The 19,122-nt window shown below is 37.1% G+C and overlaps 2 protein-coding genes across 2 annotated transcripts in view; both read left to right on the top strand.

Moving 5' to 3' along the window:
• The window catches only part of LOC129739220 (ATP-binding cassette sub-family G member 5), a 41,928-nt gene that overhangs the window by 15,291 nt on the left and 7,515 nt on the right, over positions 1 to 19,122 (top strand). The gene's annotated exons all lie outside the window — the stretch shown is intronic.
• Positions 6,317 to 19,007, top strand: LOC129739210 (uncharacterized). The gene is made up of 2 exons (XM_055730635.1): positions 6,317 to 7,164; positions 17,088 to 19,007. Exons 1-2 carry the CDS (start codon positions 6,934 to 6,936, stop codon positions 18,975 to 18,977), a joined length of 2,121 nt encoding a protein of 706 aa, XP_055586610.1. The 5' UTR covers positions 6,317 to 6,933; the 3' UTR covers positions 18,978 to 19,007.

Below are 19,122 nucleotides of genomic sequence, written 5' to 3'. Positions count from 1 at the left end.
TCTGTTTCTCAGGAGATCGTCAGGACCTTAGAAGGTCGTCAGGCCCTTAGGAGGTCGTCAGGCCCTTACGAGGTCGTCAGGCCCTTAGGAGGTCGTCAGGTCATTAGGAGGTCGTCAGGCCCTAAGGAGGTCGTAAGGCCCTTAGAAGGTCGTCAGGCCCTTAGGAGGTTGTCAGGCCCTTAGGAGGTCGTCAGGCCCTCAGGAGGTCGTTATGCCCTCAGGAGGTCGTTAGGCTCTTAGGATGTCGTCAGGCCCTTGGGAGGTCGTCAGGTCTTTGGGAGGTCGTCAGGCCCTTAGGAGGTCGTCAGGCTCTTAAAAGTTCGCCAAGCCTTAAGGAAGTCGTCAGGTCCTTAGGAGGTCGTCAAACCCTTAGGAGGTCGTCTGTTTCTCAGGAGATCGTCAGGACCTTAGAAGGTCGTCAGGCCCTAAGGAGGTCGTCAGGTCCCTAAGAGGTCGCAGGCCCTTAGGAGGTCGTCAGGCTCTTAGGAGGTCGTCAGGCTCTTAGGAGGTCGTAAGGCCCTTAGTTCGACAGGCTCTTAGGTTGTCAGACCCTTGGCTCGTCAAGCTCTTAGGTCGTTAGCTTCGCCGGTCATCAGGCCCTTAGATCGTCAGGCCCTTAGATCGTCAGGCCCTTAGATCGTCAGGCCCTTGGGTCTCAAAACGTTGATGGGTTTGATAGCGCTCTTTTTTTACATTTTTTTTACTTCTATAAGCGACCAATCAAAAGGAACCAACTTTCAGGATTAGAATTATTGTGATTGTGAATTACAGTCATTGAGATCAGTTTAGTATCGAAAGGTTGGAATTGCTTAACCAGAGCAGAAAAGTGATTCATTCAAATGTTTTATAAAATCATCAAACGGAATCATCCAGTAATAGCAAGCGGTCTAGGAATTTCGCACCGCGTGCCCTCACAAGACGTCCGCTGATCGTTGTTTGTCTGCATAGGGGCCGCGTCTTCACCTCAGCAGCGCGCGGTCCCTGAATGTATGTACCACAACAGTAGGTACCTATTCGTGCATATATGCGTGCGTACATCTTCTTCGGACCCGTCAGAGCCAGCAAAAAGTTAGCATTTGCTTCTTTTTGTCTTAACATTTTTCCAGGTATATACGAGAAAAACCCATCAGCGAACACCACAAGTGCACACACCTTTCCGCCGGGCGTTTATTCCTCTCCCTGGGTCTCCTGAGCCAGTTCGGGAACATGACGGCAGCAACCTTACCACCAGCAAGTACCACCGACCGGCAGACGTTTTCCGTGTTTTGTGAGTTGGTCGTCGTGTTCGTGTACGAATCGCGTGCACTGCGTGTATTCTTTCCAGTCGATTTTTCTGTCTCTCGTAGGGTGACGTTTCCCATCTGCAGCTGTATCTCAATAATGAATAACCGAGAAACAACCAACGCCCGACGAAAGAGACAGTACCCTAACTCACTGTACAAAACACAAGACGTGCTTCGAGGCGATCGCAAAGAGTAGGGTAAATGGTAATATGTGAGATAGATGAAGAGGTTTTTCGAACACACCACGGTACGAAAAACGTGACTCTCACCATGAAATCGCTGAACCTATCCGCCGGTGAGTTCTTTTGAGCAGTGAAGCCGTGTTTTCTCTCATGCGATAAGGGGGTGTAATCACTAGGATCCCTTTTAGAGAAGTTTGTTTGGATGTTACCTCTTGATCCAAAAGCAATTTTGTTCTGAAACAAATCAAATTTATGATACGCAATGTATTGTCCAAATACGAGATAGATATATCGATTTTCGCTCTCCACGTTTGTGGTACACTTAGAATCATAACTCAAATGTTATAAAGTTATCAATGAGCTTATTCTACAAAAGCAAATTACGAAGTTGTGTAGCATCCTCGCAACTATCTTTAGAACAATTACGTAATTTTTAAAGCATTTTTTAAGAAAAAAAAATACTTTCAAGAAACCAAATAAATTTGGTTAAGGATCGGAATTGAAGTGAAATTTCAATTTGGTGTCTGAGAGTTTTTCGGCTCAGAGATGGTTTCCCGACCAGACTGTGATGTCTGAATCGATAGCAAACGGTAACCAAAATGAGCTGCCAAATGATGAAAATGATTGCATAATTCAGTATTGCATTTTTCTGATGGCATAATTAGGTTTTATTGAAGCATCAAAATGTCGACATATGATGCCAAACCAATTCTTAACTTAAGGTTGCCAGATTGCATGGTTTTATCCGGGTTTGCCCGGATTTTTAATATAAAATTTCGAAAAAGTCCGATCCGGCCCGGTTGCCCGGATTTCATTGGAAAAGCCCGGATTTTGCCCGGATTTACTTTCATTTCCATTCTCAAATCACACTCTAAAAACAAATTGAGTTATAAACTTTTTAATTTATGCGTCCAAAACGAAATTTTTTGAGCAAGTTTCATAAAAATAATCATGAAAGGTTTTTGAAAAGCCTAAAATACGATTTGTTACCTGTTGATATATTTTGATGAAAAATGATTTTTTTTTCAACTTTTTTTTCGTGATTTTTTATGAGAAATTTCTAGGTTTTGGCCAAATTTGCCCGGATATTGCCAGGATTTTGGTCGACCATTTTGAAATCAAATGCCAGGATTTTGCCAGGTTTTTTAGATAAAAATAGCTCGGTTTGTCCGGCCCGGATACGTGCTAAAAAAATTCTGGCAACCTTAAATTTACTAAATAATGCATTCAGACTAAAATGAAAGCACTATTTGGTTTTTATTTTTGGCGTAGAATTACGTCTTACGGCAACACTATAGGGGGAAAAATGGAAATTCGCGAACGAATCTCACGTCACGAAAATAGCCTCATTAACGGACATCAAATCTAAAGGATTAAGACGTCATCCCCAAGCCAAAATAATAAAAAAAAAAAGAGAAAAAGAAAGAAAACACCGAAGCCACGTTTCTAGATGGATTTTGATTTTTCCTGCCTACTGAAGGTATGTTCTGATTATGTCACATGGACGATTCTGTCCCATGGTTGGATTATGTCACATGGTCCGATTATGTCATGGTCAGATTATGTCACAGAGCCGATTATGTTGCATGGTCAGATTATGTCACATGGTTGATTATGTTGCATGATCTAATTATTTCACTTTGTCCGATTATGCTGCATGATCGGATTATGTTACATGGTCCGATTATGTTGCATGCTTGTATTATGTCACATGGTCCGTTTATGTTGCATAGTCGGATTATGTCACATGGTCCGATTATGTTGCATGATCGGATTATGTCACATAGTCCGATGATGTTGCATGATATGATTATGTCACATGGTCCGATATTGTCCAAGGTCGATTTTGTTGCATGATCAGACTATCACATAGTTGGATTATGTCACATGGTCGAATTATGTTGCATGGTCAGATTTTGTCACATGGTTGAAATTTGTCCAACAGTCAGATATTGCCATTTTGACACTGTCACATGTTGATCATTACGAAAATACAACGAAAGTTCACTTATTGACAGGATAAAATTTGCGTAATTCTACGTTTAGTGGCTGTAGCAAAATTACTACCTCCCCAGTCCTCAACTTTTCTTTCCCAAAAAATCAAGGCATCATTAAGGTTTGATTTACAACAATAAAGTACAAAAGTGAGATAAAAATCTATGCTTGATTCGGTATTACATTTTCTGTGAAGAAAAATCAAATTTAAATATTAGGTGTTTAAAAATAAATCGAACTGCACACAAACAGCAAAACCGGGGATTTTGAGTTTTGATTTATCAGTGATTGCACAAATGGGATAGTGCATAGGGCGCGGATTATTTTGTATTGATTTCTCTGTCATAACAAAACTAGGCCTCGTTGAGATATCGTCGATTCGATAAGAAATTAACAATTAAAATCTAATAAAAAACGATTTTGGTTTCACTGAAAGGTTTTTGATACCTTATTTAGCCAGCTTTTTTTAAAAGAAGTTTAGAGGCACGACTATGCAAAATTTTGGTTCCATTGAACACCAAAAAGTGGCATCATTATGCCCTCAAAACTCCTTTTAAAACGTTTGCTGAATGAGGCATCATGAGGGTTTCAGTGATATCTACTTTTGGCATAATCAAGGTATTCTTTTAGGCATTTTTGGTGCCTATGTTTCAATAACTGATTTTGTAGGATTTTTACGTCATCAATTCAAAACATTTTACAGATTTTGTCTATCACTTCTGGTTTCAGTGTGGAATTTTTAAAATTGATCAGTTTTTGTTAAAATCGACCTCTTATGACTGATAAACCAATAAAAGAAAACAAGAGCTGATTTTGAATTAATTCACTATCCTTCATTCAATCAAGGACTCAAAAATTGCAAAAATATTGTTGTGAGAAAGATACAATGCTTTCAAAAAATTTAATTCTACAATTTATAAAAATTCAAAAAAAAAATATTACAACTTCTTCTGACATGATTTCAGAAAGTCATTGAATATTGAATATAGAAGATTTAAATTCATTCGACAATTTTCATGAATGTGTAGCGAAATGATTTGACTTACGGTTCTAAAAATATAATAGATTAAATTTAGTTTAATTATTCTTCAAAATTTCGTCAAAACTCCCGTTTTTATGTGTTTGAAAAAATAGCAAAAAGAAAACTTTCATAACCTTTTTTCTCAGAGTTTAAAGTTACTCGCGATCGTTGGGAAAATTGATCTTTGAGTCAATAAGTATTTCTTTTTACAGTTTTGACAAATAAGTATGCAAACTGAATCACTTATTTTTCACCTATTTTTTTAGGTTATTTCAAAAACTAGAGCTGACAAGATTAGATTTTCTTGATTCTGCCTTAGAAGACCTATCTCAGAGGTATTTAAATAAATAATCTAAGAAAATTTATAAAATCTGAAAAAAAATTCTAGAATCAAAAATGTAAATTGCAACATTAACAAGCAAATCTGGATAAAAACTTGTGAAATTATGAATTTTTCATTATTCTTAAACCTTGCTCATTGAGATATTGAGCAATTAATTTATACGGAACTTCAAATAAAAATATAATCACCGTTTCTAAAAAGAAAAAACTGAAGCTTCCCGACAAAATGTACATAAATTGTAAAAAAAAAAACTTTTCGAAAATGGGCACCGAAAAAATCGCTATGGTTAAGCTGCATGAAACTTTTTTGAACAAAAACGAGGTATTCTCAGAAAACGATTCACATCTTTTTACGAACCATAGAAAGACTTTCAAAATTTTTCGTTATTAATAAATAAAAAGAAAGCAAATGTTGTTTCTCTTGTACCCCCTTGTCGAAAAAAATTTTCACTTAAAATTTCAAATCAATTTAAATATCATGGATCTCTTACCAAGATTTAGTGATTATTCAATTTCGGCTGGTTTAATCACCATAAACATAAAAGAAATGTTCATGCAATTAAACGAATTATTCATCCTTTTTTCAGTTTTATTTTTGTTTTGTTATAAAAAATACGTAGAGCTTAGTAAACTATTTTCACCTAAATGTTGTTTTTAATGCGGCCCGTCGAAAGAATTTCAAATCAAAAGTGGCCCGTTGCTTTAAAAGGTTGCTCACTCCTGGTTTAGACACAAAAAAGCGAAACAGGGAACGGGTTGTTTAGAAAATAAACAATTCATGTTTTTTTTTCTTTTTCCAATATGTTTTTAAATCATAAATCATCTTATATCATATTGTCATTTAAAAAACAAAACGTCGATACGCTGTTTTTTTTTTTCAATACATAAAGATAATACAATTACAAATCAATGGAAGATTAGTTGAATGCTTGTTTAGAGATAATATTATAATATATTTTGTGATATTCAAAAATAAATACAGACATTTCGATTACTGGTTATATTGATAACTTTTTTTAAACAAATGTGCATAAGAAAATTTAATAAAAATTAAATTTTATATTTCGGGTGAAAATAAACAAACTATGTGAACCAAAACATGGGATTAGTCTTTCTTTTTGAATCAAACGCCCTTTTTCAAAATCGAATCAATATTCTTTTGAAAACGGTTTCGTTTAAAAAAATATTTTTATATAGTGGTGTGTCCTAAGATTTCCTTTTTTATGTAGAGATTTTTTTAACAGAGCTTCCTCCAACGTTATGTCGCATATTTCTCTCTGTATCTATTTGTCAGAATTTATTTTAAAAAGGAAACCGATGATAAAGCTGCCACCTCTTTCGTTGCGCCACTGATTTTTTTATTTCACGCTGCATATCAGCACACAGTGCTCTCCTCACTTCACAGCCAGCAGCAGCAGCAGCAGCGTCGAAAAAAAAAATTAAACAGCAAAGTTAAACTGAATATGCGGAGGAAACTGGAACCGGTGTTCAATTTCCCATTTCAGTCGACGTGAGTGAGCGCAAGGTATCGGTTGTGGGTTCTTGCCGCGTGGACCGTTCCAAGTTTCAGGTTCATTTTTTCTTCTACATCTCCTGTTCTGTGATATTTACAAGTGGTTGTTGTTTTAAGTTGTTGTTGCTATTCCCGGTTTTTTTTGTGTGTTTTCCGCTGGCTGATCCAGCTAGAGAAGCCCGTGTCGGTGTGCGTGCGTGACAAGACTAAAGAGGAATCGAGGAAAATAAAAACTATCCGGTCTGCTTGCGGGACACTGACCCACGAAGACTTGAGGTGTGCGAAAAGGTGTTTCTTACCGTCTCGAGAACACGGGGACAGCAAATGGTGTAGTAGTAGAAGAAAAGAGGAAAAGGAACGGAACGACAAGAACAAGGAAGCTTGCCGTAAACTGGACATGCGAGACGTAGTTCTGCAGCAGCAGCAGCAGAAGGAATACCAGCAAAAACATCAGGGAGGAAGACAACGGCAGATGAGAAACAGCAATCGACGGCTGCATCAACGACAGACACTTGTTTGCGTGCGTGCTCATCGGTTCTGCGGCCGTCAGGCAACGATATTACCAGAAGACGTCGGTGCATCCTGGATTGGATCAGCATGATACGGTCACGGGCGACGCCAGATCATCAAGCGTCCACAGCAGCGGCCGCAGCGATGGCCATGATTGGGTTGGCCTCACCGGTTGTGGACGGCACCGGTGCAGTACGAGACTTCCGAAGCAAAAGTGCTGAAGAGCTGCGTCGCAACAGCCGCGAGAACAATCCGGCCATGTACTTGCCGGTCGGAGTCAACCAGATCAAGGAAGAAACAAACGACGGTGACATTCAGGTAAGCATTGACAACCTCACGCCTCTAGTCTAGCTACCGAACCACATTTTCCTGAGGGAAGTTGCGATCCGTGACAGACCGTGACGTGTCTCTCGGTTGCCCCAAAATGGCCGACCGAACCGCGTGCACGAGCTGTGAAAGTGACTAAGCTCCCTGTTCATCGTTTGATTACCGATTCAAATACTGAGTGTAGGAATTCTACATTGTTCGCCCCCTTGTTTTGTGTATTGGCTCGCCGTTGGATTGTGTACAACGCGAGGAATGAAATACCCAAGCTGAAAAAAACACTCGATAGGAGCTGCGCTACGGAACAGCTCAAGCAGCAAGGTAACAAGTGGTTGGTGGAAACATGCGGCATGCATGAGTCGTGTGTGCTGTAGTTGTTTTGGTGCTGGAAATCTTCACGAACTTGTACCGAGACCACTTTCCCGAGAGTGAGCTACCGAGAAAAGGAAATTCTCTCGCGGCGGTGTTTGTTTTGGATCCCGTTAGCGGAGAGTGAGTTCCAAAAATGGTAGCTCACTCAATGTCTCCATCAGCCTCAGTCAGACTGATAAGCATGCGGAACTCATCCCAAGCTAAAATTAACATTAAAAAACCGACTGCTCTGGTTATTGGATGCCGTCGTGTCGTGACGTGCTGTCGTGATTAAAAAAAATTAAACAACCGAGCAATCGCTCACAACAAAAAAAACAAACTTGCATTTCGGAAACATCGGGTAAAATAATGCAACAAGTAGCACGAAGCCATGTTTTCACCTCCGCACATGAAACAGCAAACAATTGGCTGATGTTGTTGTTGATGTCAGTGCTGGAGTTCCATTGGTCTTACATTAGTCACGAAGCTGCAGATAGTGTCCAATTCCAGCCAGCTTGGCCCTCGGTACTCGGGTGGAACCAATGTTTAGGGTTTTGAGACACGTTCTAAGCCGAGGACACGTAACGTGTGTTTTGTTGTCGCTTTTTGCGAATATTTGCAACCATCAGAATGATAATCGTAATAGCATAAAATCTGCATTCACAGATGGGTTCATATTTAGATTTTGTAGATTTTTCATTTAATTTAAATAGATTTTCAAATGAAACCTTATTATTAATCCCGGAAAACATTTATAATAGGTAAAGATGATTAAATATTTAAAAAAAAATGTTCCAAAACATTGTTCATTAGGTTCAGGAAGATGTTTGTGATCCATTGTGATGAAAAGTTTTGATAAAATTTAATAAAATCGGTAGAAATAATAGCAATTTTCAAAAACTTTTTGTTTAAAAAAATTATTTTGGCCTTTGGTTTGTATGGCAGCAAAAAATAAATTCCATGTTGACAATGAGCTATCTGAATCTTTAAATCTCTTGAATAATTTTTGCCAATCTATAACTGAAAAATATTTACGCGTTTCAGATATATTTGGATTTTAGTTAGGAATGTTTTAAAACAATATTGCGCATTAAAGGGTTAACAAAAACACATATTCAACTCATTAAAAAAAACACAACTAAAAGCAAAAGCTGTCTTGAACGAAAAATTTGTCGAAAACTAGCAACTGTCGAAAATTAGTTTTTCTGTCTAATAGAATTTGAAAACTAAACAAAAATCAATCATCCCGATCAGGATGTAAAAACTAAATTATATCAAGATGAGATATTTTGATACTATTTTTTTGCCTATCTAAATGAGTTATTATTCAGTACTCGTAGGATGTTAAAATATCTCAAATGATATCAAAAAATCTATGCGATCATAGCTAAATTATATCAATTTTAGATATGCTCCTTCAAGATTATACCTCATTCAGATAGCATAGCATGATATTGGACAGAACAAAACCTATCAAAATTATAACTTATCAAGATATGAGTGCTTCGAGAAAAATTTCTAGTGGAATGTCAATAAACCACAGTATATGCTAAAACCATGCTCCATTTTTGGTTTCCCAAAAATTGAATTCAATTTTAGGGATCTGTTGAGCGAAACTCATTAATACACGGTTTGGGCCGTTGACTTCGATGTCCGTGTTTCATAAAAAGTTGCACGTATATCAAAATATGATAAAATCATTTTATTTTAGAACAATCTGAACAAAATCTTTATCATTGAAAATGAGCTCAACCCCATTCAAGTCTGTCAATCAGAATAAGATGTAATTCCGATTGGAGAAACTTAAAATCGAAAATTTAGAGTACTTAATTATAACTGAATCAGATGTTATTATCTTGGTGAGATACGTTTGAGTTATTATTTTGATATGCTCTCCTGATCGGGATTACCTTATTTTTTCCTCCAGTAAAAAATTTTACAAGAATTTTGTCCTCAATAAGACACGTATTTTACTGTTACCTCACAGCTTTCAGATGCCTTCAACTCGAGAAAAATCTCAAGCTGATAAAAAAGTTCCTTTGTTGCTCAAAGTTCGACGCGTTTTTTTCGATCTTATGGATTTTATGAATAAAACCCCGATTTAATAAACTTGACAGTGGATGGTTGCCTTTCTTACAGCCTGTAAATTATATTTGGATATTTTTTACTCAAAATAATAAACAAATGATAGATTTATAAATTCCGAACTATGAAGAATTATGATTCAAAATTTTTAAAAGGATAAAAGTATTTTAAAATAATCATAATTTTTATAGAAATAACATAATTTGCAACTTATTGGAGATTTTTGAATGACTGGATTCTGGAATATCTTGTATGATCCCGTTTCTATGACATTATAATCTCACTCAAGTTATTCTTTTTGGAGTCATAGCATATGGTAACTTTAAAATGGAAGAGGTATAAAAAACAATTTAAAAAAGATACCTAACCATGTGTTTAAAATAATTCAATCTCTCAAGCGAAGGAAACGAATATTATGAAAAAAGTAGTTGGGTAAAATTACAATTGCTAGAGTAAAAGACGATGCGGCAACGTAGGGTACATTAATCGATTGAATAAATTATAGATCTTAAAAAATTTGAAATGTCAATATTTTCAATTTTGACAAAATTATACAATTTCGATTTTTTTTCAATTTTTTTAAAATTTATTATAATCTTGGCAATTTGTTTTCAATTTTTTTTTTCAATTTTTTTTTCAATTTGAGTTGATTTGGATAATTTTATGAATATTTTTTGTCATTTTTGTATTTCTTTTCATCTTGTCATTTTTGCGATTTATGTGATTTTTATCAATTTTATGTTTTTTTTTCATTTTTATCATTTTTATCATTTTTGAAAGTTTTGTCCATTTTGCTCAATTTGTCAATTTTTCCAAAATGGCCAAAACGTACAGTTCTGTACAGTTTCATCATTTTTGCAAATATGCTTTGTCAATTTTGGCAGTTTTATCAAGTTCGTCAATTTTGTCAGTTTGGTATATTTTGTGAATTTGGCCAAAATGGTTAATTGAACAGTTTTTCCTGTTTCATAAATTTTGTCAACATGTTTTGACAATTTTGCCAATTTTATCGATTTTGTAATTTTTGTCAATGATGTCAGTTTGGAAATTTTTGTCAATTTTATAAATTTTGTAATTTTTGCCTACACAATCTTTGGTCAATTTAGACCATTTTTTCAATTTAGTTAATTTTAAATATTTTGTCAATGTTTTCAATATTGACAATTTCGACAATTTGATTTGTTCTACTGTCAATTTCGTCAAATATGTCATTTTGGTCAAATTTGTCAATGTTGACATTATTGTAAACTTTGTCGATTTTGCCCATTATGATAACTATGTAAATTTTGTCTGTTGTCAATTTGAAGGTTCTGTCAGGAATCGACGGAGTATTTGGCTGTTTAATGTAGTGGAAAAGGATTTAAAGGATTGAGAATGTTACTTTTAACTTATCGGCATTATCGGGGAAAAGTGATGTCCTTTTTAGTAAGAACATCTATGATTATGAAATTTTAAAGATGGATAGAACGTTAGATGAAATTAAAGATGGTGAAAATGAGCGGGCAGAATTTATTGAGAAGCATTATCATCACATATTAAATTTTTGTTTTTCACAGGCCAACCAAAGGACCTATAAAGGTTTGTCTAAGACCCATAATAAATGATCTTCCGAATCAGCTGATAACTATACCTTTCTGTAAGAAAGGCAAAAAGATGTTCGAGTCACAGAGATTAAGTAATGATTTTAAAACATAAAGGATCGTCTGCCATGGGTAAACTTTTTTAGGACTTGTTGAGACTCTCTGAGGGAATTTCGAGGCTCTGTGGAGCCCTTTTTTAGACTCTTGATTTAATTTGACAATTTATAACAAAGCTATTTTCGGACTCTTTTGATACTCTAAAGGACAATTTAGAGACTCTCTAAAATTTTTAAATATTGTTTCAGGATTTTTCTGACTGTTTTGAGGCTGTTTCAAAGCTCTTCTGAGACTCTTTTACAGTTCTTTCAGGACTCTTGAGACACTTTAAGGTATTTTGGAGACAATATTACGACTGTTCTGAGACTTTTTTAGAAAATTTTGAGACTCTTTATGAACTTTCGCAGAAAATATTGAAATTCATTGGAGCCCATTCTTTGGAGATTTTTTCAATTTTCTTTTTAATCCTCTGATGTTGTTTTCAAGCTAAGTTAGTTCAAACTCTTCAGAGACACAAATTAGGACTCTTTCAAGACTCTTTAGTGTCTATTGTTGGGCCCTATCAATATGCTTCTGAAAATTCAAAGACTTTCTTGTACCATTCTACATGTGAAGAACTTAAGAATAAAACAAATAGAAAATTAAAGTTTATAGACAAAAAAAGGTTTAAACATACATTTTTTTGGTTTTTTATATCAGTTTCCCAAATTTTACGAAGGAAAGCTTACGTTCACACATGTTTGCTTAAACAAATCACATAACAGAATTGTAATATGTATTCTATTGGAGGAATTCATCCACAACTTTTGGTTTCGGATTATAAATCTCTCAAATTTCACAAAACATTTCTGAGTCCCTTATATTGAAGATTCTAATTTTTTTAGCCACCATGTGATTGCCCACAGTAAGTTATGATTTATGCTTGTGAATATAAAATAGAATAATAATTTGTTTCAACATGCTCATAAATTTCATGAACTTTTCATTTTAAACTGAATGAGGGCAAAGAACAGAAGGAAAAGTCAATTGTGATTTTAGAACATGCAAATTCTTGATTTTTAAGCTTCAGTTCGAAAAACAGAATAAAAATTTCACAGTATTTCTGAAAAAAAAAAGATTTTATAAAGTTCTCTTTTGAATCAACCCTTGCCTTGGTTTTCAAAACTAGATTTGCTGGAGACAAAGTATGAGAACCCTGTGTAAATAACACAGGATTTTTCATCGGAATTGCAGCTATCAAATGTGGCTTTCGAACATACAAATTTTGAAAAAATGGTAATTTTCGGCTCTTCCGACTCAAAAGGTTGCCGACTACTGCATTAGGTAGGTAAATTAGATCTCTTCAAAAAAGCATGAAGTATCACTGTGTATTCGTTAAAAAAATCCTGATTCTAGATTCCGATCTTGATCCTGGATTCCTGATCCCGGATCTTGATTCTGGATTTAGATCTTGTATTTCAGATCCCGGATCCTTATGATGATCCGAATTACCTAAAAACTGCTGGAACATATTTAAACCTCCGAGCCAAAGGGGTTTAAGTGCACAAAATCTCTTTTGGAGAAAACACGATGCAGAGTTTCGATCTTACGTGATTTTCCATACATTCGACGAGTTGCAGTATTAGACTGAGTCGATTTGGGGTCATTTTTGAATTTCTCAAACCCTGGGGTCTTAAAAGCTTCATTTTGGTCCAAAACTCATCCATGATTTTTTGCAGATTTTTCAAGTAACGTTTACATGAGTAAATTTGGACTTTTAGGTTTGTATGGGAAAATTTAATATTTTGTACTGAAAAATCAACATCATTTTTGTTTCTTCTGTTGAATCGAGCCTGCTTATGGTTTTTGTGGCAAATTATAAATTTCTTACAGGAAATTTTCCGCTGAACAACTTTGGGGAATATCATAACTTCGTATCTTTTTAGACAAAAAAGTTATTAGCTGTTCAACAGGTGTATGTCTTTTTGGATTGATAAACCATGAATTCAATTGACACCACTGCTTGTGCCCCACGAAGTATGGCATGAAAAGTAGTCTTGCAATATTTCGCTAGGCACCCAGCAGTGGTGTCAATTGAATTTCTTGTTTATCAATGCCAAAAGACATACACCTGTTAAAGAGCTAATAACTTTTTTGTTAAAAAAAATACGAAGTTATGATATTCCACAAAGTTGATCAGCGGAAAATTTCCTGTAAGAAATTTATAAATTGGCACAAAAATCATTTGTAGGCTCGGTTCCACAGAAGGAATAAAAATGATGTTGATTTTCAGTACAAGTTCAAATTTACTCATGTAAACGTTACTTTAAAATTCTGCAAAAAATCTTAGATGAGTTTTGGACCAAAATGAAGCTTTTAAGACCCCAGGGTTTGAGAAATTCAAAAATGACCCCAAATCGACTCAGTCTATTGCAGTATTAGTCCAATCAAAAAAGGATGACGACAAAATTCGAGTAATCTGACTACAGAAAAAGTTAATGATTAGGGTTTGGAAAATTATTTGCCATTACTAACTCAAAATTGACCAGGTAGTAATGGCATTGTATGTCGTGGCAATACTAGTAGGCGGTGACATCTTTTGATAAGAATGTCTTTTAAAGAAACAAATTTAGTGACGCAAAGTTTATTCGGCAGTTTCAATTAAAACCCTTTCCCCCAAAGTGTCGCCATAAGGCGGCATCCATAAATTACGTAACGCAAAACTGCACTTTTTTGACCCCCTCCCCCCCGTATGTCACAAATCGTAACGCTTCGACTTACCCCTCTATGAAAATTACGTAACGCTAATAACTACCCCCCCCCCCCCCCCATTATTTTTAAATACTGATTTTCGATGGTAAAAAAAATTTAAAATAATTTTTTTAACGTTCTTCATAACATATCCAAATACGGCAAAACGCATCATTTCTCATCATAACTGACAACCCGTGCAGGATATGAGAAGGCAATGCAAATCTTGCCGTGCTTAAAAATGTCCAAACTTGATTCCAACTACCGTAAGATGAAATGATGGGAATAGAAATAGACCAAGAAAAATGCACCCAAAATTCAGCCTCTGTGCCAATGGCGTGTAGTCAATAATATAGCATCATTGGTACAAGAAGATAACGCGATCGGTGCTGATTCGATTTGCTCCCACCGGCATTAATCTCCCAAGTTAACCGAATTGCGTATGTCTGAAAGAAACAAAATAAAAACGCTTTCACGTCCCTCCCTATCGCATCACAAGACGAAGAAGGATGGAAATAAATACCGGCCAACACCAGGCAGCCAGCGAACCGAGCACTGTGCGTGTGAATGTAGCAAAAGCAACAACAAAAACATCCTTCTAATTCAATCCCTTCAATCTACCGGCAAACAACCACGGCCAAGCTGTGCGTGTGTATGCAGTAAAAGCAACAAAAAAATAAAACATTCCTTCAATTCAATTCGCCGGCAAACAACCACGGCTAAGCTGTGCGTGTGTATGTAGCAAAAGCAACAAGAATATATTCCTTCAATTCACCGGCAAACAAGCACCGGCCAAGCTGCCCGGCTTTAGCAGCTGTGTATATGTAGCGTGTGTATGTAATAGCAGGCAGTAAGCAAAGCACAGTTCTCATTCAATGGGTTTCCCGTTTCCTCCACTCCCGTTCCCTTTCCCGTTTCCATCGCAAGACAAATGAATACCTTGAAAGGAGGCCAAACGCCGGGAAGCCACTGTCGTGCGTTTCTTTTGTGATTGATCGGTGGCAGAATGCGTATGACAAATATCCCTCTTCCTGCATGAAGCTCAAATAGTACACTGGTTAAGATGTCGGTCTGGCAAGACCATATGGATGATGATTTGAGTTCGAGCCTCCCTACGGGCGCTGTGGTTTATACTTTTATTTTCTTGTTTCTGGGATTAATTATCCAATAGGAACGAAATCCCATAAAATGTTTTTCTTGTTTTGCTTGAATGTAGTGGTCATGCATCATTTTAGTTGGGAGCCGAGTCCTTATGCCAGTTACGGTTTTTCAAACATATCATCTTCGGCACAGTGCACATTTCAGCGCATTATCGGCACAGAGATGTTCCAAATAGGCATTGGATTTTTGCAACCTCTTCTATGGGTGTGATTATGATCACATGGGAGAACTATTCCCTTCATTCCGATAGACATCGACACTCAACCAGTATAATATTCATACGCCAGGTTGGTCTCCTGTAGTAGAATGTTAATACATGGGCCCCGGAGAGGCGCAAGATGTGGGTTCAAGTCTCACCGGGAGACAAGGCGAATTTTTTTCGCATGTTTTTCAACATCGATTTTCTCTTATCTAGTCCCTAAAATTTCATCTAAGTTGGATTCATTTCTCTACAAAAAAAAAAGTTTCGCTGACTGAATGTTTGAGTCAAGACCCATCTCTGGGTCGCAGTTTAAAAATAGTTCTTCATAACGAAATCAATATCTATCCATATCGCTTCTTAGTACTCATTGATGATAATTCTCTGATAAAATAAATTGAATGTCTTATTACGATTTGCTCTGTGCTTGTTAACTGATGATCTATCTTGTTTACTTTATTTTGTTTAAGGAGCAAAACTTGTTACACAACCAAAATTGCATTTTTTTTTCAATTGAGAGAAAAAATAGAATAATTTCAGTATTAAGGTTGAATTGAGCTCATGGGGATAAGTGTACCTAATATTCGATTTTCCAACAGTTATTTCACGGATATTCAATTCACATTTTAAGGAATCTATATTTATTTATTTATTTATTTATTTATTTGTAGTTTTATCATCTGACATTAATGTCTCCATGACAGCAATTGGAAATAATTCAACAATTCAAAAAATCAGACTATTCATCAAAGAGATAAGTTCTCGTAATCTTACAGATTTTCTAATTTTTGATTTATATGCAGCAGTGGACGTGTCAAAATCATAATCTTCATAAAACCAATTAAAGATTCGGCACATCATTCGAAGCGGTTCGAAGCGGATCTTTAAAGAGAAAAGGTTCCAATCCAGTTTCAATCATGTTGAAGCTCACAATTTATAAGCTGATTTTGGTTTGCTTATCATTCTGCTAAAATTGCATGACATCAAAATAGCTGCGATGAAACTGAAATTTGTAAGAAAAAATCTTTACGTAACGAAGAGCATACCTCCCCCCCTCCCCTATGTCACAATTCGTAACACTCGAGCTTACTCCCTCCCCCCCCTAGGAGCGTTACGTAATTTATGGATGCCCCCTAAGACGCAAATCTTAGTTATAAGGTGGCCCAAAATAACTCACTATGCGATGTTAAACAAAGCTGTATTTATCAACATTTTCATCATCCTGTAAATTCGGACACGAATGCCAAAAGTTAGTGAAATGTCCTTTATTAAATAAATAATAATAATAATAATCATCCTGTAATTATTTTTACCGAAACTTTACAGTTCTTTTGTTGAATTTACTGATTGTTTGAAAAAATATTCAATTACTTTTTCAGAAATTACCAGTTATTTGGTAAAAATTACCGATCATTCCTTAAAACATAACCGAACGTTTTGGGGTTTTGGTATTAAAAACACCGAGTTGATACCTTTCTAAAGTTTTTTCGGTTAATATTTTTTTTCTGGGATTTTCATCCTGTTGGATGATTCATCCCTGGTTAATATTACTGATTTCTGCTTCTTAAAATCTCGATAGAAAACCAGTTTCGGTCATTTTACTGTATTCAATTCCAAACTTATGGAAGGTAAATTTTTTAACGCGGATTCAACTTCCATTAACATTAAAAAAAATCACAATATCAGGTTCGGTATGCTAGCTTCCTGTAGGCACCATCAATCTCAATTAGTCTAACAAACTTTTCAATTTGTAGCCCGATTCGGAAGTTTCGCTGGACGCCGGCAGTGCCTTGGCTCAGGTGCTGGGCGAAGATTTCTCCAACGATGACGTACCGCATGAACCGGAAATCGAAATCAAAACCCGGGGCCTGGACGAGTCTCCCTTCCGGAAGCATCACCATCACCAGAAATCGCTCCAGTACCTCAGCTACCAGCTGGCCGATCAAATCTTCAAACAGGCTCCCACCCATTTGCTCACCAAGGACATGTTGGAGCAGAAGATCACCGAGAAGGATCCGGATCTGGAGTATAAAAAGCATCACAATAACAACAGCACCTGGGCCCGATATCTGCCGATGTACTACAAAGGAGTCAAGCAGAACTACGTCCGGTGTTTGGAATGCGGATGGTTGGTACTGCACAAGGCAAGCACAGGGACGGGATCGCTGCTACGGCACAAGTGTAAGATTAAGCTGCCTTCCGGCGTGGAAGTGAAGATCGAACAGCAGCCAGCCTCCACTAGAAATCTGCCGACCAAAGCATCGGCCGTGGTGGGACCTACATCGTCTCATGCAGTCAAATTCCAATCGACTGCGATGCCTCAAAACGTGATCGATGACCTCATAAGGCAGCAAACATGTTTTCTGTACAAGGAACTCAGCAGCGTGGATCTATTCGAAAGTAGCAGCTTTCGAACGTTTGCCCAGATGCTGGTGAATATCGGGGTGTACTATGGCCAACAGGACATAGGATTTCTGGCCGACCGCAACAAACTGGTAGAACGGGTGATTCCATCGATCTACCAACAAGCCCGAGGTCAGCTGAACCAAGTGCTGGCCGATTGTGATCTTAGTTTTAGTTACAACCTTTTCCGGAGTGAACCGGAACAAAAGACTTACGGTACGATCAATTCGTACACCGTAGCCGAGGATTACTATTTCCGCAAAATCAACGTTAAGACTGTGCCTGTAGATGATGAGGATACCTTCATCCAGAAGCTACCTGCTATAGTTGCCGAAATGTTGGAAAGGGAACATTTGGGTCAAATGAAAATAGTGGCCGGCACCAAATTGGAATCGTTCCGAACTGAAAACTTTGAGGTGATTCCTTGCGTGGTAACAGCTCTCTGGGGAATCATGAAGAAAATTATGGAAATGTTCAAGTACGACAGTGAACTGTACGTGGAACGGATTTACCTTCAGGAGGACGACGACGATGACGAGGAAGAAGATGCCATGCGAAAGATCCTGGCGCCATTTAAGGAGCCGATCAAAAGTTTGGTATCGGAAAATACGGCCACCATCAGTGAGGTGGTGCTCTGGAAGAAAAAACTTGAGCGCCATTTCCGGGTGGAAGAAGAGGATGATGAGAATATGAAGACTATCAAAGAAGCATTCCAGCACCAGATCAAGCAAAGCTTGAAACTGCACGACTATCACAGAATTGCCGTTTTTCTAGATCCCAAGTTCAAGGGACTCCGTTTCATGACCGAAGAAGATCGTTCCGATACAATCGCCACCGTTAAAGCTCAGTTGCATCGAGATCAGGAGGGCATCGAACAGCTGAAGAAGCTGTATTCAACTGGGAAGAAGAAAAATACCGAAATCCAGAAGGAAACCAAATTCTATGAATTCATGGACGCTTCCCTCGAGGTGGAAACGAACGACGTGGTCGACGATGAGGTTCGTCAGTACATGGATGTGAAGCTGGAAGCTCCGGTGGACATCCTGACCTACTGGCGCAACGAAAATGCATTCCCCCTGCTGAAGAAACTCTGCCAGCGGGTTCTCAACATTCCGGCAGCCTGTGATGACATGAAGCTGCGCTTCGGCCGAGCCGAGCAGCGCGATTTTCTCAAAAAACGTGCCGTTCTACGGGAAGAGGAACTAGACATGTTGCTCTATCTGAATCAGAATGGACCATGAATAAAGAGTATAAGACTTATATTATTTTTATACCGCACCGCTACTTTCTGTACTTAGGATGACAAGTCCCTGAAATGTTTGTCAATTTTAATTTTTTTTAAATAAAACTTGTTAAATTCGAAACAAAACTGCCAACAAATTTTGC

Source organism: Uranotaenia lowii, chromosome 1, assembly GCF_029784155.1.
Source record: "Uranotaenia lowii strain MFRU-FL chromosome 1, ASM2978415v1, whole genome shotgun sequence".
Classification (NCBI taxonomy): domain Eukaryota; kingdom Metazoa; phylum Arthropoda; class Insecta; order Diptera; family Culicidae; genus Uranotaenia; species Uranotaenia lowii.
The sequence above is the reverse complement of the archived record's forward strand: the minus strand, read 5'-3'. Positions and strand labels throughout refer to the sequence as shown.